General features: G+C 52.0%; 1 protein-coding gene across 5 annotated transcripts in view; it reads left to right on the top strand.

Moving 5' to 3' along the window:
- HYDIN (HYDIN axonemal central pair apparatus protein) overlaps nucleotides 1–24,728 on the top strand; it is a 163,725-nt gene that overhangs the window by 115,605 nt on the left and 23,392 nt on the right. For 3 of the 5 annotated variants that reach the window (XR_008236684.1, XM_052797257.1, XM_052797259.1), the window contains exons 28-57: nucleotides 1,475–1,652; nucleotides 2,167–2,297; nucleotides 3,042–3,175; nucleotides 4,215–4,351; nucleotides 5,197–5,324; nucleotides 5,441–5,632; nucleotides 6,030–6,179; nucleotides 7,256–7,495; nucleotides 7,777–7,945; nucleotides 8,455–8,643; nucleotides 9,462–9,632; nucleotides 10,259–10,432; nucleotides 11,595–11,803; nucleotides 12,269–12,421; nucleotides 12,724–12,907; nucleotides 13,394–13,535; nucleotides 14,816–14,981; nucleotides 15,740–16,342; nucleotides 16,825–17,037; nucleotides 17,464–17,666; nucleotides 17,847–18,029; nucleotides 18,276–18,395; nucleotides 19,729–19,888; nucleotides 19,994–20,166; nucleotides 20,635–20,833; nucleotides 21,739–21,838; nucleotides 22,386–22,485; nucleotides 22,981–23,149; nucleotides 23,430–23,668; nucleotides 23,992–24,106. Coding sequence is in view for 4 of the 5 variants with exons in the window: in XM_052797257.1 (XP_052653217.1) it covers nucleotides 1,475–1,652; nucleotides 2,167–2,297; nucleotides 3,042–3,175; nucleotides 4,215–4,351; nucleotides 5,197–5,324; nucleotides 5,441–5,632; nucleotides 6,030–6,179; nucleotides 7,256–7,495; nucleotides 7,777–7,945; nucleotides 8,455–8,643; nucleotides 9,462–9,632; nucleotides 10,259–10,432; nucleotides 11,595–11,803; nucleotides 12,269–12,421; nucleotides 12,724–12,907; nucleotides 13,394–13,535; nucleotides 14,816–14,981; nucleotides 15,740–16,342; nucleotides 16,825–17,037; nucleotides 17,464–17,666; nucleotides 17,847–18,029; nucleotides 18,276–18,395; nucleotides 19,729–19,888; nucleotides 19,994–20,166; nucleotides 20,635–20,833; nucleotides 21,739–21,838; nucleotides 22,386–22,485; nucleotides 22,981–23,149; nucleotides 23,430–23,668; nucleotides 23,992–24,106 (5,424 nt within the window). In the remaining variant the exon portion in view is untranslated. Of the gene's footprint in view, nucleotides 1–1,474; nucleotides 1,653–2,166; nucleotides 2,298–3,041; nucleotides 3,176–4,214; nucleotides 4,352–5,196; nucleotides 5,325–5,440; nucleotides 5,633–6,029; nucleotides 6,180–7,255; nucleotides 7,496–7,776; nucleotides 7,946–8,454; nucleotides 8,644–9,461; nucleotides 9,633–10,258; nucleotides 10,433–11,594; nucleotides 11,804–12,268; nucleotides 12,422–12,723; nucleotides 12,908–13,393; nucleotides 13,536–14,815; nucleotides 14,982–15,739; nucleotides 16,343–16,824; nucleotides 17,038–17,463; nucleotides 17,667–17,846; nucleotides 18,030–18,275; nucleotides 18,396–19,728; nucleotides 19,889–19,993; nucleotides 20,167–20,634; nucleotides 20,834–21,738; nucleotides 21,839–22,385; nucleotides 22,486–22,980; nucleotides 23,150–23,429; nucleotides 23,669–23,991; nucleotides 24,107–24,728 lie in introns of those variants that run through there. The other 2 variants (XM_052797258.1, XM_052797260.1) reach the window with 2 other exon arrangements.

The raw sequence follows: 24,728 nt of genomic DNA, 5'->3' as shown, positions 1-24,728 counted from the left end.
CTGCTATCATACAGCAACCACTGGCGGAGGCACGACTGCCTCGGTAGCTCTCTGGACCCCAGCTGCTGGGCTCTCTGGTTGTGCGGACGCTGGAGCCGGACGATGCAGGCTCTCCTGAGGGTCACCTTACCCAGGTTGTGTGATCGGACAGGACTTACTCCTTGTCCCTGCCTGTTACAAACCCTGCCTGCCCCCTGCCAGCGCTAAGTGGGACTTAACTGCTTTCTTGCTTCATGAAGCTCCTTTGCTAAGAATTGTAACAGCTCCTGTAGCGGTCCCTCACTCCTTCAGCTTTGCTGCTCTGCAGCAGCTTTGTGGGGCAGTGAGGGGGCCAGGGAGGAGCAGGGCTGGAACAGTGAGGAGAGGAGTTTGCAGCATCCCACCATCCCAGCTTCTCAGTCTTGCGTGGATGTTTTTGAGCTGGAGCAGCATTCCTATCTATGTCCCTTTTTACAATGGGAAGAGGAAGCCAAATGGCTCTCACATTCCCTCACGCCTGTCTCCTACAAGGGATGACACACTGATGCCCTCTTCCTGCGAGCTTCTGAAGATACAGTTCTGCTTGGACCCGTGCAGTCCATTGCTGTAACAGCATCATCGATGCTGGCAGCTTGACAGGGCTCGCTTTTGCTGCAGCTGCGTTGCGCACTGGAGTAAGGGCTCAGGGGACCAAGTGGCAGTATCTGTCCCACTCAGCAGCTTCTCCCTGCAGTGTGGAGGGGAGCAGGGAGCTGAGGGTCCAGCCCCATGTGCAGAAGGCGAGCCAAAGAAAGCTGTGGCTGTGCTCTGTCATCCAGAGCCATGTTGCTGTCTGCTTGCATTTGCTCTCAACCTTGCTGGCGTGAGCCCAGCCCAGGGCTCAAACAGCCCTTCTGGAAGCCCGTAGAGGAGGTGTCCTTTCCAGCAACACCTTCTTCCCTAGATCTCATCCTTGTTTCTGCTCCTGCATTTCCAGAGATGTATGTTTGCAGATCACTGTGAGTCTGGATAGGCTCGTCCACCCTCGGTGTAACCACACAGGCAGGAGGTGTTTGGTTGGGATCATTAATAAGGGGTCAGGCCCTTCAACACCAGCCTGGGAACCACTGATGTGCTGTGACAGGAGCTGCTGGCCCTGCTGAGAGCACAGGCGTTTCACTCATCTTCCATAGTGGCTGGTAAAAGAGCTTTTATTTGTTCAATCTGGTTCTTGCTAGCAGAGGGTAAACACCATTAGCAGAAGAGCTATGCTCATGCTGAGCAAAGGGCAGTCTGGCCTGTGGGAATGCAGCCTTCTGAGCCCTCTAAAGGACATACTGCATCCTGGTGTAGGAGAATTGAGCTTTTGGATAGAAGAAAGCTAGAAAGCAATGTTGTCTGGCATTTTCTTATATATGAGAAACTGTCATCTCATCTCAGCATGTCTGTCATCTGAGCCATCCTTCCACCAAACCCTCTTTGGTACATTCCTTCCCTCTTCTCCCACGCCCTGCAGGGCTACATTGGACCTGGCAATGAGCAAGTGTTCAAAGTCTATTACCTGCCAGGAGTGCCTGGAGTCTTCTGCAGGACTTTCCAGATCCAAGTGGGTCACCTGGAGCCAGAAGAAATCTCCCTGAAAGGAGAGGGGAGCTTTCCCAGGATCTACTTGGACCTGCCCAGGAACATCAAAGGTGAGCACTGCCTGTCTGCTCCCCAGGAAGGTCCCCTGTTTTTTTCCCCCATGCCATATACCCATAGGGCAGCTTGCACCCACCTCCACCAAGCCTGGAGGTTTCAGGGCTGTCAGACCAACACTCAGTCCTCTGGTTGCTTCCTGAGTCTCTAGAAGCCTGTGTGGGCTTTGCCCCAGGAACCATCCTGCAGAGCTTGCCAGCATATCTGTCGGAGTCCTGGCAAAACGATGGCTAGACAGAAACGCTCCGGAAAGCTGTAATAGAGGCTGGCAGGGATTTTGGCAGGGTTGGATTTGCATCACGTGCAGGGGATGAGATGCTCCTATGTGGGGAGGAAGATGGGTGGGAGTGAACATCAGGATTCATAGAGGAAAAGCAGCATCCATTTTCCATACATTGCTCAAGGAGTGTGTTTCTGGAAGAGGCCAGCGTTGGGGGAGTGGGGCTTCCCAGCTCAAATGGGAATGGCGCTGTGCCCACACTTCTATTTGTGGATGTTTTCTTCCTTCAGGAAATGAAAAATATGAGAAGATCCTCAAGGAGGTGAAAGAAAAGATGGAAGAAGACAGCCAGAGAGATGAAGTAGTTGTTCTGGAGGATACTGGGGCCACGGAGCCACCCGCGGATGACTCGGGCACCGTGGTGAGAATGGCTGCTGCCCCATTTGGCACGTGCCACCCTCCCCTTGTGTCATTTGGTCCCCTTGCACCCCACAGCAGGCTTCCTGGTGCCCTGCTGGCACATGGGACTTCCCTGCCCACACTTGGCCATGATCATACATCAGCTCAGCATTGCCCCAGGGGCTGCCCACCTCTGGCAGTTGTCCCTCCTGTAAGTGCACGAGCTTCCCGGCTACCCCAGGGAGAGATCCTGAAGACCACACTCAAGTCATTGGATTTATGGTACTTTGTGATGGAGATGCAGGTCATCACTGTGGTATTTGTTGCTCACAACCCAAGCCCTGCCAGGTTTACAGAGCTTAATAGCAGCAGCCCAACTGCAACCTGGGACTGTGCCATCAGTGTTCATCTCCAAGAGGCACCAGCTTTACCGTGGTTCCCTTTTCAAGAGAGCTTTTGTCCAAGCTGCTTTGGCACTGGCTGGAGGCAGGAAAATACTCGGAGCTCTGGAAGGTTCCTGGCTTGTCTGTCTGTCTGGCCAAATCAGCTTTTATAACAGCGAATGGGCAGGCGAAGATGCTAGAGTTCATTTCCTTTGAGATCAGATCCTGACTAAGAGAGCAGGAGGTGTCACAGACACTGAGCAGCGAGACAGAAGGACCCCATCACCCCTCTCAACAAGAGCAGGGTGGGATCCTTTTTCAGAGACAAACCTGTGCCTTGGGAAGGACTTTTGCCAACCAGCCACTGTCTTTCCTTTCCTCAGTTGGACACTTGGCTGCAGATGCAGATGGAGCAGATGCTGATAGAGGAACATGCTCTGGAGCAGCAGAAAGCTCTTGCCTCTGGTCCCCCGGCGGATACTGCCTTTGACCAGCGTGCTCGTCGGAGGCTTCTCAAGTTAGTAGGGACTCCCGTACCCTATTTCCAGGTGCCCCAAGGCTAACACCCAGCAGTGCACCCCTGCTCCTGAGAGCTCCTTGTGTCTGCAGAGCTGGGAATAGCTGGGGATTTCAGAAAGGGTCTGATTCTGATAGCTTTGACATGCTCCCTGTGGGTAGCTGAGTGTCCTCACTTCCACAAGGCCACCCTGAACTTTGGAGGTGTTCAATTCCCCGCAGATGTTGGGTTCTGTTCTTAGAGCTGAGGGCATCCAGTGCGGACCATCAAGCCCTTCCAGACAGCACAGGCACCATCCCTGCTGACCAGCTCTGAAAGAGGCAACTCAAAGCTGGTGTCTTTGTTCCAGCTAACAGACCATGCTAAGCAAAAAGAGCAGGGAATCTCTAAATCACCTAAATCAGGTGGCTTGGGTGCTGGTGGGACTGCAGGGCTTACCTAGGAAACTTGGTCCTTCCCTTTCCTCCTGAATGATGGGGCATGGGCACAGTAGGCTCCATTTCTTCTTCCTAGAAGATGCTCTGCAAAACAGATCATTTATGTGTTTTCCCGAGTGGGATTGCTCTGGAAAAGGACCGTCCTATGTATCTTGTAGGTGTTGATTACTGCATTTACCAGTGCTGCTTTGGGGATAGATTTGGTTGCAGAGCAGTGAAGATTTCCTGTGCAGGCAAATCTTATTACAAGGTCCTGAAGCAATTTCGGGCTCGGGCTGTACACCAGGCTTAGCAGTTTCATTGAGACCAGTGGAGGTCCAGTGGACTTAACTACAATGGCTTTTTGTAGCAGAGGAGCTGTGACCAGTATCCATTTTAAACTGTTATTTTAAGGTCCCGTTGGTAGCTGATAAAACCTAGGACCTATGCTCCCCATGGCTTACAAAAGTCTTACTACCAGATGGTCAAGCCTTGGGTTTCACGGGCTTGAGTTGGCTTTTTACAGCAGTGAATACAGAAATATCCACTTTATTTGCATCTTCCACCCACTTAGAAATGTAGCCAGGCTGTGGTTTAAGGACTGTCCTTACTCCTCCTTTCAGAGCTGAGCTGCCTGAGTATGTCCTGGACTTTGGCTACGTCATTCTCAGTAACATCCACACACACATAGTGAAGGTCACCAACACTGGGCAGTTCCCCGTGTGTTTCCATGCTGATGGACGGGTCCTGCGTGACACAGGTAACAGTGCTGGACAGACTTCATGTGGGCTTGAAGGAGATGTCTCTGACAGATTAGCTTAAGCCACTGGACATGCGGAGTTTTTTGAGTGCTCATTTGTATCGCTTTTTCCTCCTTGGGATCCTCTGCCCGGTGCTTTAGAGCCTGAGTTCTTCTGACCAGCAGTGCCCAGAGACCTGGCCTGTCTGTGACTGCCCTAACACTTCATTGCAGGGGCTAGATGGGCTTGGTGACCTTGGTCACCTCTCTGCATCTTCTGCTCTTGGCTACCACGAGCATCACCTGAGTTTCTTTGTGCACTCTGTGGGCTTGTGTTGGAAACAGATGGACCCTTTGTGGTTTGGAAGTGCTTTGTTTAAATTTCATAATGTCATAACACTTCTGTTAGCCTTTATTGAGAAAACAGCCTGTGAGGTCCTCTGTTGTATCAAAATAGGCTTCCGAAACAGGCCTTGAGGTAAGGCTTCAGTACCATCAAACTGTGACTCGCTGTGTCTGAAGGATGGTCAGGTGTCTCCTCTAAGTTGTTTTCCAGGGAGCACCATGGCATGGGGCAATCTCTAGTTGGAAATTCTCCTTTGGAGAGGTCTGTGCATCTTTCCCTGGGATGCCTGATGAAGGAATTTCTGGAGTTCCTCAACGGACGTGCTTCCTTTTTACCATGTGGGTCTTGGATTCTGGCTGTGAAAACCCTTTCTCCTTGGGCAGTGACAAGGGAGAAAGAGTGGCAGGCTTCTCCACAGATGCAAAGAGCTGCCAGCCAGGACACCCATATGGCCTTAACGTGCTTGTAACACATTCATGTTGATTGTGTATCTCAGCTGCTTTATTTTCATCTGTTCAAGGTTTCAGTGTGGAGCTGGACCGCGTGAAGCACCTGCCCTACTGCGAGACAGAGACGTTTGAAGTGCGCTTCGACCCACAAAGTGCCAACCTGCTGCTGGGAGAAGTGGATGTGCTCCTGCCCATCGAGGTACTGCATGCTTCCTCACCTTCCTGTGCCCATACCACCTTTTGGGGCAGGTGGCACATTGGGGACAGCAGCAGATGTCACCTGGGCTCTCAGCTGGATGTTCCGTCCTTCACTAGGTAGCAGGAGGCCCCACATTTCACATCCGCCTCCGTGCCAACGTGGCTGTGCCGTCCCTCTGCCTCTCCAGGGACAGACTGGAGTTCTCCGCTGTCCAGTGTGGGCAGTGCCGGGAAGAAACCATCCAGCTCCACAATCAGCTCCAGGTCCCCTGTAAATGGTTCATCACCATGAATGAGCCTGTTAAGAAGGTAAAGCACAGATAATGTGTAACATGTAACTTCTTGGTGGGGTTTTCTTTGCCTTTCTTGCCTTTGCTACCCCTGTGGCTGCTTGAGTACTTGGGCTACAGCTCATTTGAGGAAGCTTTCGAGGGTACAGAGCAAGGCTGGTTCACCTGGACTCATTCATTAGCTGATGCTTCACTTCCCTGCCACCTTCACCCGTTCCTCCTTTTCTGAGGACAATGCCTCCCCATCTGCCTACCCTGCCTACATGTTTTTTCTCCAGTTCTAGGCCACTGGTGGCCACATCTGGTTTGGATATGGGTGCTCTCAGCACTGTGACAGTATCTCAGAAGACTGCAGGAACTGAGGGTCTGTCCTCGCAGACCAAGACGACCTCACACAATTGGTTTTTTGTGCTCAGGTGGACAAACATTTGCCAGCGAGCATGCGTCGGAAGCTGCTCCAGGAGTTGAAGGCCAAGCCCTGTGTCTTCAAGGTGCTACCCTCAGCTGGAGCCCTCGCTCCAGGACAGAGATGCAACATGCGAGTCAGGTTTTCACCCACGGAAGAGGTGAGATTGGCAGGTGTCACCCCCAGGAGGTCTGGTAGGGCAGTGTGGTAACGAGAGCCCAGCACAGGGAGGAGAAGATGAGATCTGCCTCCACATGGAGCTTTCTGCAAGCCCCGTACCCACTGTGCCTGTTTCCCCTGCAGGATGCTCTTCTGAGAAGGGCTTTGAAATCCCCATGGGGAACTTGCACAGAGAGCATCAGGACACTGCAGTGTGGCTAACTCTCAACATGTGGGGGGAAAATCTGCCTGTTTCCCCTCATCTTCCCCCTTGCATGCGCTTATTTGCAGGCTGTAATGCCCTGGTGCAGAGCAGCTGGCATGCTCACAGTTGATAATCCTGGAAGGGCCAATCTAGGCTAATCCTGCTGCTGGTACCAGCAGACAAAACAGCCACCAGACACCCACCAGACACATCACCTGTAGTGATGTGCTGCCAGCAGTCCCTGTGGCTCTGGCCCAGCCTGTCTGCATGTTCCCATGCAGTTTGGGAGTCAGCTTAAATGATGGAGCATTCCCAAAGGCAGTTTGCATGTGGCCACTGTGACTTGGAAACTGGCAGCGTGTAACAGTATGGACACAGGTACTTCCATGCCTGGGAACAGTCCCAGGGATGTTTTAATTGCTAGTAGAGATGTAACCATCTTGTCTCTGGCTTTGACCAGAGCCAAACACTGAGCAGAGACGACCCTTATTTCTAGCCAGTGAGAGCTCATCTGCCTCTTTCATATAGCTAATGTTTGCCCGACACAGCAGTGCCAGGGCTGCATCTGGGCAACATTACCCTGAGGACCTTTCTCTTGAGCACTGTGCTCCCTCATGACTAGGTGAAAACATCTGATAGTCCATTTTAGATTCATCTGATACCCAAATATCCAGTTACACTTCACACCAGGATCCATCCCAGTTACTCAGAGCCAGCATGCAGATGCTGTAGCCCCTGCCATAAATAAATACCTGTTTCCCATTTGCCTTAGAGGTACCGATAACACCCCTGACCTTGGGGCAAGAGTTGAATTTGAGGCCCTGTCACCTGGGACTTAATGGAGGAGCTTTCTGCACTTCTCTCTTTTTCAGAAGTCCTACAGAAGCGAGCTGAAGATTAACATTTGCCAGAGCAACCAGCACCTCCAGCTGCAGGTCTCGGGGCATGGGCTGGAGCCACAGCTGGAGTTCAGCCCCCCAGTGCTCAAACTGGGACCATTGTTGCCATCCAGCCGTGGGGTGGAGGGGACAGTGGTGGTGAAGAACCCATGCGAGTTCCCCATTGAGTTTTACTCGCTGGAGTTTGACCAGCAGTATCTTGCTGAGGAGCAGGTGAGAGGGAATGTCTGGTCCCCATGTGCATGCTCCCATAGCTTCACAGCACTCCAGCATTCCCAGGCTTGTGCCAGGGAGATGGAGGCAGTCCCAAGGGCAAAGCCTGGTGGCACTTTAGGGTTAGCCAGCTCTGTTGGCAGGCTGTGGAGGGGCTTGGATAAGTCCATGTTGTTGGGAGGAAGGAACGAGGGAGAAGATAGGTTGGTTGGGGAGTCTGTTCACGTGATGAAGGTCAAGAAACGCATCCCATATATGGTTTCTCTTCCCGATGCACACAGATCCTGCGGATGCTGAAGGACTATGATTGCCACAACACCTTGTTGCTGCCTCCGCGCGCCCCGGGTGAGAAGCTGCCCCCAGAGTTGCTGGAGTACAAGCAGGCCCAGAAGAGGCTGCAGGATGAGCAGGCAAAGTCCAAGACTGGGGAACCAGTAGGCCAGGACAATGGTGAGGGTTTGGCATTGGCTGTCCTGAGTGTGGACACAGCAAGGATTCCAGCCCACATACCCTGAGCTCTCCATGACCTCGTTCTCCATGGAAAGCCCATGCTTTTAGCAGCCACCCGTTCCCCAGCTTGGTGGAGGAATTCCGGGGTGAAAGCATGTGGCTTGTAACACACATCCTCTACCAGCCCTGAGTGCAGCCAACGCAAGCTCATATCTGTCTGCCTTGGACTGGGGAAATAGTCAAGATGTCCCTTTGTGTCCCTCATCCACAAAAAGTAGGATTGGATGAGGTTTTTTGGCCAGAAGGGCCAGGTCTAATGTCACCAGTTATCTTATATTTGCTTCTTCCCAGCAAAAAGGCACAGGCTCAGAATCCGCCCAAGGGTGGAGACAGCCTGGACAGGCTTCTCCTTGGGAAATTTTCCATCCTTTGCACGTGGCAAATGGCGAAGAGTAGATTGCCTGACTCTGTTCACCCTCTTCTTCCCTCCCCATGTGCTTCCTTGTCAGCAAACTTTGAAGATGTCCAGAAGTCTCTGTCAGATCAAGGAAGAAAGCACTCTGCTGGGATTGTTCACACCGTTTCATCCCGTAGCTCAGTCATTCCCTTCTCCATTTGTGATGAATGCCAGTCCAACAAGGTGGACTCTAAATCTGAATGTGGAGAAGAAGAAGGTGTTGAGAAAAGACAGGGAACAGGTAATAACCCTAAGCTCTTCATCTCTTTTATGTCCATTGTGGCAAAAGGGCCTCAGTGGAGGACTTCAGTGTCACCTCCATCACTTCACTGCAGCCTGGTGCCATCTTCACTCCTGTAGGCCCTGAATCTGCTCTTGCATATGAAGTCTGTAGGATCCTGAGAAGAGTCTAGGGCAGGGACAAGTGAGAGGCCAGGGAGGTTTCCCCCAGTTTTGCCAAATGAGCACCTTTGCCCCCAGGAGCTGCTGGGATCAGGATGATGCTGTTCCCTTTCCTAGGCAGGGCAGCACGCTCTCTGTCCTCGGTGGCACTGCAAGCTGAGGTGGCTTTTGGTGACCTCCTAAGCTCTTTGCAAATGCTGTTATGGTGAATTCAGAGCCGCAGGTCCTGGTATAATATTCCTAAAGCATCCAGCTTTTGGATAATCACTTGATCCCCAAATGGAGCCCCTCCCTTGGGACTGTGTAAAATGCCTAGTTCTGCCTGTCCCCGCCTTACTCAGCAGGACCTGGGACCAAACTCCCATGAGGACTATGTTGACAGTTCACGGAAGGAGATTTGGCCCAGTCCTTTTAGGTATTGCCAGATGCTCGTTCTTTTGTTTTTCTGTCACCCCATTTACTATACTCTGAACAGGCACATTCACCAGCATCTAGGGCAGACCCTGATCTGCACAAGCCTAGAGGAGAGCCACGGTGAGACCGCGGGTGTGATGTTGGCTTCAGCAGAGTCTGCTCTCCCAGGATCTGAGGGGATGGGGAGGATGATCAGGATCACAGGTAGGCAGGAGGCTGACTTTTCTACCTGGTTCTGCACAGCAGAGCATCAGCAAAGCACCACCAGCAGCAAGGAGGCCACAGGAGAACTGGACGACAGCCCTGTCTATAGGGCCATCGCCCGCCACCTTGGCACCGACATCTCTGCAGAAGGGCGCGCAGCCCGAAACCGCAGAGGGATCGTTGTCATCGTCCATGGGGCACCCCTGACAGGTACGGGAACCGCAGCCCTTGGGGGGAAGCAGGAGAGACATATCCTGGTGAACCATGGTGCTTGGTTGTCCAGTTGAAGTGAAGCGAGGTAAGCCACAGCTCTGCTGGCACATGAAACGGTCCCAGGCCTTTGCCTAGCTAGTGCAAGTGGTGTGGCTCATCTTGTGTCCGTACAGATAGGCTCTCATTCCCCCAAACAAGGTGGCCACATCCCCGTTGCTTTGTGGGACCACATTGCCTAGTGTCCATGTTGCCTCCTGGGAGCAGTCCGTAGCCCATACTGACCCCCAACCGTGCCCGGATGTTGCCTGAGTCAGCACCGACCAGCCCAGGCTAGCGAATGGTCTGAGTGGTGGTGGGACAGGGCTCAAAACAATGTCCTGGCCCAGGGTCGAGGTCACCACAAGGGACAAAGACCTCAGCTGAACATAAGGTGGAGACGATCCACCTGGCTCTAGAGTTCAACACTTCTAACCATGCTCAAGCTGCCTCCCTCGTGGTCTCCCCTGAAGGGGCACTTGCTTTCTGACCATCCTTGAAACTTTGAAATCCTGTTTGGGGGCTTTCCAGAGCCCTGAAAATGCCTCACGTGCAAGTGTAACCAAGCAGTCTTCCTCTATCTCAAGGAAAGACGGTGGCAGCGGTTGCCCTGTCCAAATATTACAGTGCTGCCTGCTTGTCTATCGACGCCGTGGTGACAGAAGCCATCTCGGACAGGAGCAGCTCAGCAGGGCTCCGTGCCCGGGAGCTGTGCATCAGGGCTGCCATCGAGCAGAGCCACAAAGAGACAGAGGATGCCGGTAAGGAGAAACGCTGGACCCAGAGCAGCCCTTTGGAAACACACCATGACCTTCCACTTCTTGCTCCAGAGAAGAAGTCTGACAGCCCTTGGGTCTCTTAGCGAACATGGGTGCAGCGTGTAGAAACGCAAAGCCGTTTCATAGAGCATCTTTTTTATTAAAAAAAAACAACTCTATTTTAAGGGCTCAGACAGGGGCACTTTTACTGCCCCTGGGCTTCTTGGCACATGTTCCTTTTCCTAGGAGTGGTGAAGTACACCTGTATTTTTCTCAAGGTTTTGTTATATTTCCTCAAAGCTGAATCCAGCTTGCTCTTCATGGCCATCAGGCAGAGCTGCTGCCCACTTTAACTGGGAAAAAGCCCTCTGAAGTGCCTTATTAAGCACTAGACAACTGACTTGGAGTGTGGCTTCACAAACATGAGAGAAAGGGAAGAATAACCTCCCAGAGGAGTTTCAGATGAGAGAGACTCTGCAGATGAGCTCTTTTCTCCAGAGATTTTCCTATATACGCTGTCAGGTCACGCAGCTCATGCATGTTGTGTTGTTCTCCATGTGAGACCAGAAACTTTTAGGAAACTTTATTGGGAGTTGGTGCCCCGAGCTCTGCAGGGTGAGGCCAGACCCTGGCTCTGGTGGGAAAGTTTTGCATTGCTCAGCTTTGAACCTGGTTATGTTGGGAGCTGGTGGAAGGAAGAAGGGTTTGGGTCCCAGGTGGGGTTATCCCACATGGAGGATTTAGCTCCAGTGGAGATGGATGATGCAGCTGGGGCAGGGCTGCGTGTTACAGTCTCCATGTGAGAACGCAGGATGGGTGCAAGGTACAGAAACAATGGTCCTGGAGGACAAATCCTTGGTTTGACCTGTAGAGGAGCTACTATGCAAACAGTGTCACCTGCATGCACATTTGTTAGGAGGGAGACATGGCTGTGCATTAAAAACTCTGGCTTTAAAATTCAGTATCAGATGGTATGCTTTATCATGCTAATAAGAGAAGTGGGGAAGGAGCTACTTCTGGAGAGCAGTGCTGCTAGTGCGAGGCTGGGGGACGAGTGCTGTGCCTGTACGAGGATGCAGGGCTTCACCCACTGGGGTGGAAGGTGCCTGCTTGCTCCCTGCAGTGCCCATTGCCAGCCCCGCTGAGCCGTCTGTCCCCTCTGCAGGTCAAAATGCAGATGTGTCCCTCAGCCTGCACTTCAGTGCTGAGGCCAAGCACAGCCCAGATGTGAGCCAGTCCAGCTCTGGGGACAAAGTCAGCCTGCAGTCCGTCAATTCCCGAGGCCGGGCGAGCACCGCAGCAGGCAAGAGGAAGACAGATGCCCAAGCGTCCCAATCCCAGAAACAGCATGTAACAGATCCGACAGGCTCCCAGGTGAACCATGATCTGCACTGGTTAATGCCTGGGACCTTTCTGTTGCCTTTGAGAAGTGAAGGGGCTGCTTACAGTGGAGGCTCCATGTCACTCAGAGCCTGGTGCAGGGGTATATAGTGCAGAGAGCCAGCTGGGCAGGCTGGGCATGGCTTGGGGTCGGAATGAAACCCTGTGCTCTGGCAGAAAAACTCTACTGGGTCTTAACAGTTTGTTGGCAAAGTGCAGTCCTGACTAACGTGGCTGCAGGTGGTGGGCAAAGCTGTTGGGGTGTTGTGCTGGAGGCTTGGAAGCTTGAGTCTCTGCTGGCCAAGGGATGTGCCCTCCAGGGTTGTCCCCTGGAGCTGCTGGCCTGCAGTTTTATTCTAGTCTCCCGCTAGTGAGAAATCCCAGCTCCAAGCACAGCAATTGGAATTGTTCAGGGATTTTCAAAGTGGTTTATTTTTCTTGTGGTGTTCAACATTGCAGGGCTCATCCAGTTCTCATCTCCTCTCTCCCCTTCCCTGCGTTCCTGCACAGCAATGGCTGAGCATCAGTGGCAGCACAGCAGGAGAGCTGGGCTTTATGAGCTGCGTGCTGCCTGAGGACTTGCTGGTGGCCATCCTCTCTGAAAGGCTGCGGGTACGTGGGTGGAGGCAAATAATACGTTCCTGCTACAGAGAGACAGGCAGTGAGGTACAATTCAGAGAGGAGGAGGTCTATATCTGCTGTCGGAGGAGTCCTGGGCTGCGTGCAGGGATCCTTGGGTGAAGCTGCAGATGGCATAAGTTGGCAGAGCACAGGGAAAGATCAGAGCTTGTCTGAGCTGATGCACTTGGAACAATGATGGCTGGTGTCCTTTGACATCTGGGTTTACTGACTAGCTGAGAGCCCAATGTGTGTGCTATAGCTGACTCTTTCTTCCTTTTCAACTTTATTCGCAGTTGAGTGACTGCTACCAGGGAGTGGTGTTTGATGGCCTGGAGACGCTCTTTGCACGCAACATGGCGTCTGCTCTCCTCTGCCTGCTCAAAGCTGTCAGAAATCGGCCTTATATCTATTTTGTGAACCTGTTCCAGGATTATGCTTCTTTGAAAGCCAGGGAGACAGCCACAAAAGAACAGGAAGGTGAGACTCTTCGTCTCCATACCTCTCAAATCTTCTCTCTCAAGCCCTCAACCTTATCCGTGTGTATCTGCGTTACCAGCAGAGCTTGTAAGAAATGTTTTTATTAATCGTTCCACCTTCTGCCTCGGTGTAGCCAGCACTCAGCTCACAGTTGCTTAAAATACAGCAGAGCTGAGGCTGTAAGACTTACCTGAGTCTCTAACATTAAAGCTTGGGCATAAGTGCAAGCTGCTGTGGCTCAATAACTAACCACTGGCCAGCTGTCCACAATGCTGGTGCACATGAGCCAGGCAAAGTATGGGAACTCACTAACTGGCGATAGTTTGGGGGATGATTTGAATTTTGGAGCAGGGATATGAGCTGCCCAGTATCTCCTGGCAGGATGATGGGCTGGGTCGGGACAGAGTTGTGAATCCTCACAGCTCACCCAGAATAGCAAGCTCTGCTTGCAGTTACTAATGGTTTCTCCTCTGGTCTGTGCTGAAGGACGGGAGCAGGAAGAAGCTGCCAGGAGGGAAAAGGCACATCTCTGGGAGATGGATGAGGATGAGTATGATGCGCTCACTGAGGAGCAGAAAACTCAGTTTAATAACAATATACGAGAAGTCCAGCGTGAGAGGAAGAAAAGGTCTGTAGCCTTCTGTGGATAACTCCCCAGTATAGTGTCCCTGAAGTGTTTCCCTGCTCCAGAGACCTTGATTGAGCTCAGAGGGGTTACAAAGCAAAGGCCGAAAGTGTCTATTACAAGCGGCACAAGGATGGCCAGTTCCACCTCCCTGGTTCCCAAGAGAGGAAGGACCTTCCTCCAGTGACGTGAGAACACCTTCTCTCCATTTTAGCAGTGAGCCCTCCAGCTTAGATGTTGGCTGCAGGGAGCTGGGCTTTGTGCTTGCCTTTCCGCTGTACTTTTAAGTGTCTCTAAGTTAATTATGTTGATTCTCATCTTCTTCATCCCCTTCCTTCACCAAACCAGAGGGGTTGTGGTATGGGTTGGTGTGAGGCACAGCTGTGCTGGCTTGGTTTGGATCCCAGTCCTGCCATAGGTGAAGTCCTTGCCATGCTGATCACTCAGGTATTCCCTTACTGAGTGACACCAACCATAAAAGCTGGTGTTTCTTAAGCTCACTTTCAGCTGCAGCAGCAGGTGAGCCTGGGAGAAGCTCCGATCCAGCAAAGCAGCCTTGTTCAGGAGGATGCGTAGGACAAGTGTAAGCCTGTATTAATCCCTGCCTGAAACTCACGGAGGGACTTGCTTAAAGCAAGCGTGTTTCAGCAATTCTTTCAGCCCCAGCTGAAGTTTGCTTACCTGGGAGGAGATCACTAGGGCTGCTTCAAATTATGGTTTCCAGGACAGGCAGCACAAGTTTCCCACGGTCACAGCTGGGTTCCTGCAGGAAACCTGGTTGTTCAGAGCCTGTTTTGCGGGAGGGGAGTTACTGCAGCCTTTGCTTTCTGATTGATATGATTGTTCTCACTAAGGAGTGGGCTATGCCCAGCGAGAATGGCTGGAAAAGCCAAGTACTGGTGCAGGGATAAGTAGGTGTTAGTGATTTGTGAGCTGGTTTACACTGGGAAATCAAGAGAGGGCTTCAGGCAGCAGTGCGGAGTGATGGTGCATCAGTCTTCAGCACTGTGCTGGAGGTGTCCAGATAGACCTTATTGGGGAATTAGCACAACTGAGACCTTATGACAGCAAGGCTTAGCTTTGGCTGGCTCTGGACGTCCCCTCCCACCCTTCCTCACTTTGGATGTTCCCAGCCTCTCCAGGTTGAGGGAAGCCCATGGAGATGGTCTAATGGTTCTGCCTGGCCTCAGGGTCAATGACTGAAATGCAGGACCAGCTGGGATTGCAGCGAGCAGATTTCTCGTGGTGACTCTCAGGGATGTTTTCTGTCTGACTTGCTGAAGGGATATGGAGCAGCTGGCTCGAGAGGTTGAGGAAAAGCACCGGCGGGAGCTAGAACGCTTGAAGGAGGAAGAAGAGCTGAAGAAGAAGTCTAAGCGGGGGAAGAGAGAGCCCGGAAAAGACAAAGATAATGCTTTGGGGAAGAAAAGCCAGCCTGGAGTCAGGCAGGTGGGTGGTTGTGTTTATAGAGATGAGTAAAAGCCCTGGGGACCTTCCTGCTGAGCTGTACCATTCCCCGAGAAGCCGGCAGCCACACGCAGTGCTGGGCAACCTGGTCATGAATAACACGTGGGGCTGTGCTGGGAAACAACAGCCGGTGTTTGATCATGCTGCTGCTTCACTGGGGGTGTTTTCCCATGGGTTTGTTGGTAGAGCTTCTCTTCTAGGATTATGCTGTCTTTGAATCATCGCTTCATGTAACTCCATACATTCACTGTGAAGCCCTAGATAGTTTTAGTCCAGCATTTTTCCCGACTCTGCATGTGACTTACACCGCTGAGCCATGATCTATCTGGGATATGGTATCTTTTCCTACATGTCTGGCAGGAGATACCACCAAGCCTTAGATATTCATTGGCAGCCAGACTTCCCAAAGTGTCAGCCAGTCACAGGGATGCTCAGCACACCAGAAACAAGCCTAGAGGACTGCAGAGGAGTAAGGATGTGTCATCAGTTCCCTGCTTGGCCTGGGGAAGCTGTTCTGTTTCTCAGCTGGTTTGCAGGACTCCTCATCAGTCTGATACTGGAGAGTGTGGTTTCAATTGAGCTAAGCTGGGTACCAGCTGTGTTCTGAATTGGGATTTGTAGAGCACCTAGCAGGGGTCTTGGACGAGGCTTGGGGTGCTATTGTAAAGATCATCACTGTCCTACAGCATTTGATCAGTGCTTTGAAATGCTCACTGCTTTTTCCTGCTCCTCCTGCCCAGAACATGAACACATCCACCAGCAACACCAAAGCATCCACCACCAACCAGTCAGATGTCACCGAGGGGGCAGACAAGAAGGGATCTGTAAAGGAGCACTCAGACTCTGTTGCAGGTGACAAGGAAGATAAGAAAAAGCAGAGCATGGTTCCCCTGGCAGATGCCTGCTTGGCAGTGGTTGTGCAACCCTCAGATCCAGAACAGGGGGAAACCAAAAACGAGGCCCAGAGTGACAGCGAGAAGAACTTGGCCCTGAGGTTTAAGATCTATGAGGCATCGCAGAAGGATGTCACACAGATTTTGTCATCCTGGGACAGGGTTCAGGGTATCCTGCTGTCCCCTCTGAACCAAGAGGAGATGCGGCACCAAGCAGAAGACCAGCGCCAGCATTTATCCAGCCGCAGGAGCCGGAAGGACAGAGAGGAGCGCCTGGAAAAACTGAAGGCTCTTGAGGACTCCAGGTTATCTTGGCTGGAAGGGGAAGGTGCAGAAGGATCAGCCAGAGGTCAGGATGTCGGGGTGCCCTGCTTGGACATCCAGGTGCTAAGCTCAGAAGACGTGACTAGGAGGATCCTGGAGAGTGGCAAGCTGCCAGCAGCAGAGCAGGTAAAAGCCCTGCAAGGCTCAGATGCTGAGCCTGCCATGGTCTGGGCCCTGGTGCACTGTGTCCACCAGGTGACAACAGCACAGAGCCTTGTCCAGGCCACTGATGATGTTCCACGATGGCTCCACATGTGGCTGGGGAGGTTCTCACCATCCCTCAGATGGGTGGAAAGAGGGAGTGCTCTCTGTTCAAGCATCCTGTCTGTTCAGAGAGCTTCCCAGTCTGGAAATCATTAAAAATGGTCCCAGGGCAGAGCAGCTTATGGTCATTGTTTCCTTCAGCTGAGTTGCTCAGAGGAGAGATTTCTCTCTAGATTCCACTTGTAGGTCCTGGCACTGCTCTGGAGCCTGCCCACCCCACTGGGCATAGAAAAGCACTGTACTCCATATAAAAAAAAACACCATTGCCCAAAGCTCAGTGCCTTTAAGGAAGTGTGAGGATGAAGGCGATGGGAATATAAACAGAGTTTTCTCTTATGCTTTAGATCCTGGATGAGCTGGGACTGGGTCCATCAGGGCCTCCCATTCCCCCAACTGCTTTCTACTCTGTGATCCATTACCCGGAGAAGCGGATGGCCCCTGCAGCAGGAGAAGCCCTCAAGCACTTCATCTTTGTTGTGCCAGAAGGTGCCACTGCAGAAGAAGAAAAGAAGGATACTGAAAGTCTCATGGATGCCCCCGTTGTGCCCACAGTGAAGGTGCCAGGGCAGGGGCCAGGCTGGATGGGGGCATGGGGGGCAGATGGAATGGAAAAGGGTCGCTGTGGAAGGGCAGTGAAGGCATGACGGGGCCCCATGTCTGCGGGCATCCCTTCTGTCTGTCCAAAAGAGACAGTTCTGCTTGAGACATAGGGCAGTTCTGTAAGGCGAGAGAGAAAAAAAATCACCTAAACCCCTCAACTTCCCTTGAGGAGAGGGTCCTGGGCAGGGAGGGGTCCTGGGCAAGGAGAGATGTTGTAGACAAAACAAAGTCCAATAAGAAGACCAAGTCCATGGGCAGATGTGGTTGGTTATTTATTCTCTTTCCTGTTTGTTAACAAACACGCAGCTTTCTTTCCAGGATGAAGATGTCTCAGGGCAGGTCTCACCTCTCTCTCCCTTTTCTCTCTTCCCCTTGGTGTGAAGACACCAGAGGAGCAGATCACCCCAACTAGGAGCCGGTCAAGGAAGGAGAAAGCTGTGGGCAGCCGGGAGGCTGCGAGGGAGAAGCGGAGCTCTGGCCGGGGCAGGAGAGGTCTCCAGGGACCAGGCACAGAAGCACCCACACATTCCCCTGAGGCACACCAAAGCAGCATGGACACGGTCCCATCTCCGGGGAGATTGGTCAGGTGAGCAGTGAGGGAGGAAGTGATCCCTCTACTTCACAGCCATCTTGCCAAACAAGGTCCATTGTCCCCAGCTCCACAGGGATCCTCTGCCAGTGCCTCCGTGGGATTGCAAGTCCACGACCCTCCTCCTTGTCTCATTTGCTCGTTAGCAATGTCTGAAGCCTCTTCATTAATTGCCAGGCTGAGCAGCTGCCGGTGGATAGTGCCTGCCCATGGTGAGGTGGAACTGAAGGTCCACTTCAGCTCCACGGTGCTGGGCCAGTTTGATCAGACACTGCATTTTGAGATCCTGGGGACAAACCGACTGTACCAGCTGCACTGCAGGGGCACCTGCCTGTATCCCACCATCAGCCAGGACCCACGGTAAGGCTGGCCCCTGGGAGCTTCCCACAGTGCTCCCTCCTGAACTCAGAGCCAGGGCTGCCCCTTGTACCCCAGTGACCTTCTGCCTTGGGCAGAGTGTGCTGCCTGATCAGCTCAGCATCGTCCCATGCTTGGAGCTGGGAACCAGTAGTGGTACCTCAGCCGCCAATAAGGGTTATGGCTTTCTGACTAGGTTTTCTATTTAGAGCATCTCACAGCTCCTCATTCCCCATTTTCTCTGCCCAGGCTGGTGTTTCCTCACTGGAGGAGGAGCAAGGCAGATGATGACATCATCTTCAAGCAGTATGTCATGAACACGGGTGTATTCCACTTTGGACCTCTGCTGTGTGGGAAGTCAAGAGAATGGTACGTGCTCCACACCCCAAGTGAGCATCCTGATGCACTGCCTGCATAGTGTGAGATGTTGGGATGGGATCTTCAGGGCTTTGTTCTTTCATGGACACGCTTGGAGACACGCTGTCCCAATGGCACAACTCAGAGCAGGCCCAGGCAGAGACCTGGGAGATACATGGGGTTGAAGGACCACAGATGTGTGAACTTGAGCAGATAACAGGCATGTGAGTCTTGGAGGAGCTGGGGAGCTGATCTTCCTACCTGGTGGGTGCCTTGGTGGCCAGAGCCACATGCTGCTTCCAGCCTGAAGGTGACTTGGAGCAACTTGTGTCCCCCCTCCACATCTCAGCTTCACCACCTATGAAATGAACTTTATGGTGCTTTTTTAAAGTGCTTTTTGCCCTACGGGTAGGCTGAACGAGCAATTATTCTGCTGGTGGTTTTGTAAACCATTCCTTAATCTGTAATGTTAGTAAGACTATGAATTGACATGTCAATATGTGTGTGTGGGGGGGTGGAACCTGCAGAGGAATGAAAATGGGAATTACATTTTCCTGATCCTCACTGCTGGATAAAGCCTGACTAAAAAAGTTGTCATTTTAGCTGCTAGCATATTTCTATTTTTAACATTGCTCTTTCTTTTTTTAATATTAGAAATGGAGTTCTTGTCTTCATGGGAGCTCTGGAGAGCTAGTGGTATTTTGACAACCCAAGGAAATTAAATCAAAACAGTTTAAAAAACAAAAGAGGATCTTTAGCCAGGCTGATGAACCATCTTGGGTTTCTCTTTGCTTTTTTAAGCCCATTAACTCCAAATTCTGTTCCACACCTGAGAGAAGGGACATTTGTTTAATTTAACATTCGTCTTGGGAATTAATCCTTCCTATTTCCTTCCCTCAGACTTTGAGCTAACCCATGAAATACAAGGCAGTCTGACTTCTTTGAAAGAGATAAGCTGAACTATTTTTAAAACCTCTTTTCAAAAGCATTTCTTTATACTCTGCAGGGAAGGGTATAACAAAGAAGGGGGAAGAACCCATGTGCCTGCCATACTCTTATTTTTCCAGGAGCCTTTGAATGTATATTTTGCAAAACGCTTTTTAAATGGCCTGTGCATCATCACGCTTCTGGGATGGAGGCACCGAGTATAGGGGCGGACATCAAAGTAACGCAAGGATGAACGTACATACCATGTGATGTGCCCCTGAAAGTGATCCTTTTTCTTAGCCTGCTTGTTAGACCATGGTTTTCCAGTGCAGCCTCCCGCTGCCGGGACACGGTGCTTTCCTCGATGCATGATAAAGGCAACTGTGTCCTCTGCAGCCTTTTCTCCTTTTGTGGGCAGGTACAAGGCGCTGCACTATCCCAGCAACTGCGAGAAGATAACCATCCTCAACGTCACCCCCTTGGAAACAGAGGTGCGTTTCTTCTTTGAGCGCGATCTCAAAGCAGACACGTTCCTTTTAGACCCTCCCAGCATGAGGCTGAAACCCCACGAGAAAAAGGTAGGAGACGGGCAAGTAGGGCAGGCACTGGTAGAAGTTCCCAGGAGTCGTTCCTCCTGTGCACTGAATGCTCTTCTGTATTTCTTTCTGTGGGGATGGGGCTAGGAGCTGAGCATTTGGGCGTACCCCACTTCAGCTGGCCTCATGGAAGACAACCTCATCTGCTGCATTAAGGAGAACCCAGAGCCGGTGGTCTTCCGCCTGTGTTGCCAGGGGGTGCAGGTGGAGCTGGGGGTCAGCCCCAAGCAGGTGCATTTCGACAAGCTGCTTCTGCACAGGTCAGTCATCCCCCAGCCGCTCTGCTGGGGACGAGAGCTGTCAGTGAGCTCCCCTTCAGCTTCTCTTGCTGGCTGTGTAGCCACTCAGATTGCAGGCTGGGCTAACATCTCTCCTTCTCCAAGCAGTTCCCAGTCTCTTGTTCACCATTTTTTGCTGGCTTGGCTGCGCCATGGTAGCCACAAGCTCTGTAGCCTCCCAGCAATGCCATGCGATGGGCATCCTGATGCCTTTGTATCTTGTCTGCTGGTTCAGAGAGCAGTCCAGTTGCTCCTCCTTATCTCTCTTCTGCTGGATACACTTTTAGCATCCAGGTCTCCCCCAGGACCTCACCTCTGAGACTTGTGACAAAGAGGAAGCATTTAACTGTGGCTTCAGACACATGGATAGGGCTGCTCCAAGTTGCGTTCAATTGCAAGGCCAGCATGACAGTCAAGCAGTCAGTGCTGAGTGTCTTCCTGTCTCTGCAGGAGGGACAGCAAGACCCTGGTCCTGCGAAACTGCACCCTACTGCCCGTGGCTTGGCGGCTCAGTGGGCTGGAAAACCTTGGCGAGGACTTCTCTGTGTCGCAAGATGAGGGCATCATTGGTCCCCGCACAGAGTTTGGCGTATATCTACGTTTCAAGGCCACAAAGGTTCTCAGCATTAAGAAGACAATCCGACTGGAGGTGAGGGGGACTGCCCTCGCTGGTAGAGCAGAGCAGAGTGATCAGCCCTGTGCTCTTAGGGATGGAGACTGTGCTTGAAGTCCTGCGAAGAGGGCAAAAGGATGAGCCATCATGAGATTCCTTTCTACCTGCATTGCCAGGGGGCCAGGCCCTTAGCAGCAAGCGACTCTCACTGAAGGATAATGTTTTGGAAATTAAGTGACTACTAGGGGGCTCTTGTAGCTGAGCTTCATGGGGCAAGTATGCTGTGGAGTCAGGAAGAGATGCACCTGACGGACACAAGGGTGCTATGACCTCAACTTCTGCTGCCTCAAACTGGCTTTGCCAGACCACGTGGTGCGTCCCTGAGCATCCACATTACTGCAGATAACCAGGCGCTACTTCCTGAGCCCATACTACAACTACTTTGCTGCTGTGCAGGGTTGAATGCTGCTGTTTGGTTGTCCAGACTGCAGCGTGCTCCCTGCACCCATCCTGGAGTCTGTCTGGGGCTCTTAGCATAGAGCAACAAACTCTTGCCCTGGCATTTTGTTCCCCATGGTTTAGGGGCTGCGTTTCAGTGAGGATGCGGGGTGATTGAAGAGGATAGGGTTGGTTGTCAGTACCGCCTGCTCTGGGACACCTCACATTTTCTTGTGGTTGTTTTTATATTGCTGTGCCTCCCAGGGTGCTTTAGCAGCAGCTGTAGGAGTGCAGAGTTGAGCTGACAGGGTTTCTTACTGCAGCAGACTCCTGCTGGGTCAGCCTGTGAGATGAACAAGTTAAGAAAGCTTGGGAGTCCACAAATGCTTGTCAAGCAGGGGAGACCATGGTGGAAGCAGCTGGCAGAGACAAGGACTCATATGTTGTCTACCAAAAGAATTTAGGAGAATGGTCTAAGCAGTGTTTGTTTCTTGCTGCCTCAGGTTTCAGATGCAGAAAACATCCTGGGGATTGTTCAGATTGAAAATATCCAAATCCTTGCAGAGGCCTATGACGTTGCTCTGAGCATCAGCATTTCTAAAGGTCAGTGGATGCCCCCAAAACAAAGCAGTCTGGGTGCATTGCATTGCCTTGGCAGGTGGGCAACCAAAGCACTTGGGACAGGATGGGATAGTGTGCAAGTATGGCACGGATACGTAAAGCACGTATCCCGCAAGATGCGTGGAGTAAAGCACTGTCAGGGCACAGGCAGCCTTGAGTCTCTCGCCTCTGAACTTTGATGTGTGCAACTTCACATGCAGGTTGATTTGGGGGCTTTGAAACAACAGTGGTGTGAACAAGCAGTTGGCAACTCCTGAAGGCTCAGCATGGCACATGAAGTTGTTGGATCTGTGCTTTGAAGCAAGGAGATGGAAACCGAGCTCCTTAGCTGCTAAACCCTGCAGATATTGTCAGACTAAGAAGAGAAGGGGCAGCAAAGTAACTAGAGAAAACTTCCAAGAATGGAAACTTGCCGAGAAGGGTTTTGCGCCGCCTGAAAACTCCAAATATGTATCTTGTCGCTTGGTGTAGTCTGCAACAGCTCACAAATATTGACCATTTCTTACCTCGCTCTGCGGGTTTTCTGCAGGTACAGATGGCAGCGTGGATTTTGGAATCCTTAAGGTCCTGGATGATGCAAAGCAAGTGCTGACTCTGAAGAACAAAGGGAAGTACGAGATTGCATACAGGTGGGTCCAGCTGCCTCATCTGTGAATGCATGGTGCCAGCACCTGCCCAGGCCTGCGTTCTCCTTCTGTCCATGGCTAGAATCTGTTCCCATGCTGGCTACCTCATGGTCTGGGTAAATAGAAAACCTGGGCTCTCTAATAAAAAATTCTTTAATAGAGAATCCAGCCGCACACCAGCAGTTCTTCACAGCTCAGCAGGAACCAGGAGAGACCCTGAAATTTAAGCCGCTCACTGCTGAGATTCATTGCCTTCCTTTGAGGGTCAGCTCATTTCTCTTTGAGACTCTTTAAAGGAGGGAATGAAAAAATTCAGTGTCGAGGTTAACCTGCAACACTCATGATTGTCTGCACTCTGTGTCAAGATCTGGGATTCCCCAAGCAGAGATGGACTCTTTCCCTTTTATTTTTTTTATGGTCCTACGCAAAGTCCCAGCTGTACTGGTGGCACCTGTACTTTTAACTGCAGAGGTCTTTGTTCCTTCCCTTTCTCCCCAGTTTCAAGCTGGAAACCACAGATACCAACATACCCGACTTGGCATCCCACTTCACTATCCAGCCGCAGAAGGGCACGCTGACTGTCTCTGAGCGCCCTATGCAGGTCCAGCTGCTCTTCCACCCCAAGATGGAAATGAATATTGAGGACAAACCCATTCTGCACTGCCAGGTGAGCTACCTGGGCCTGGTGGTGTTAGCACACCATGTTTTGGGAGCATAAGCAGGACATGTCTTCTGGAAGAAAGGCTTTAGCTGGGGAATCCTCTCTCATACATATACAACAAGGTCTTTCAGAAACCATTTGTGGTGCTTCCAAAGCGGAGCTGAAAATCTGGCTCTGGAGAAGGCGTTTAAACAGGGACAGTGAGCTGATGGGGACTTTGGGTGGGGTCAGGGGACAGAGATAGACTGGCCTCTGCTGTGTTTACCAACCCTTCCTCTGGTTGCAGGTGATTGAGCCCAGCATCTGTGAAGGAGGCGAGACCATCGCCATCATCCCAGTGAGGGTGTCAGCAAAAGCTGTATTCAGCAAGTACAGCATTTACCCTGCCTCGCTCATCAACTTCGGTGCCATGATGAACGGCACCAGGAAAACTCGCACCTTCACGCTGGAGAACAAAGGCATCCTTGACTTTAAATTCCTCATCTACAGAGCAGACCAGGATGCACCTGTATTGCCAAGAAAAAGGTGAGAGAAGACCTGCACCACCCTTCCTGCCTGAGGAGGCACCACACTGTGGCTGGTGTGTGACAGACAGCCAGGACACCGGGGTTACTGTCCTTCTGCGTCACTGGCTTGTGAACAGGGAGCAGAAGAATGCCTCAGTGTCCCCACGTGTAGGGCAAAGCTGGTGATATAGCTGATCTATCCATAAGCTACAGCAATAGGTGGTGCAGGCAGCCCTCTGGGAGCAGGAGGACTTTCCTCCATGGGGAGGAAGGCCAGCTCTGGCCTCAGAGAAAGGCAAGGGGGAGCTCAGCATGATGGGTGTTCCTGCTTTCTCCTCTCAGTGCACATCAAATGAAATCTGCTGGGTCCCACGAGAGTGAAAACTTAAGCAAAATGACTCCCTTGGTCAAGCAAAGCAAGCACTCGCTGCAAAAGGACACAAACCCCTTCATGCAGGTGGGTGGCTCCTGCTCCCCAGTACCTGCCGCTGCGGGTGGTGTGGGAGGATGCTGCTGTGCCCAGGCTGGGGGCTCATCACCACGGGATGGGAAATGGTCTGCATGATGGAGGTCCATCATCTCCCAGCCACAAGCAGGGGCAGGAGCTGCTCAGTCCCACTGACAGTCCCATGCTCTGGCTCAGACCTGGAGTTGTGGGGTCAAGAGAGGGGAGCAGGTCCTGTGTTTGGTAGGTGCTAGCCAAAATAGGTCTATGCAGAATATCCCTGTTTGAACTCCCAGTCCATAGATATCAGATGACCTTGCTTTTTCTTCTTCCCAGTCCCCTCTCTCCTCTCCCATGGTTTCTCACAGTTATTCCTGCTCTCCTGTTTTAGCCCTGGAGGTTGAAGGATGCCAGCTATCACCTTCACCCTTTACACCCAAACTCCTTTCTCTGTGCCACTCAGGACAGGCCTGCAGCTCCTCCTAGCTTCTTCATCTCATCCTGGGGCTGCCTTTGGGCCATGGAGTCATCCGTCCCTGCCCTGGGACTAGTGGCTTGGGCCCGGCTGGAGGCCAAGGAGTGGCATACTCCTTGCTGGGGGTGCTCAAGGTAAGGCTGTTAGACATCAGTCTCT

The sequence above is a fragment of the Harpia harpyja genome, chromosome 9 (assembly GCF_026419915.1).
Source record: "Harpia harpyja isolate bHarHar1 chromosome 9, bHarHar1 primary haplotype, whole genome shotgun sequence".
Classification (NCBI taxonomy): domain Eukaryota; kingdom Metazoa; phylum Chordata; class Aves; order Accipitriformes; family Accipitridae; genus Harpia; species Harpia harpyja.
This window is presented reverse-complemented; position numbering and strand designations above follow the sequence as displayed.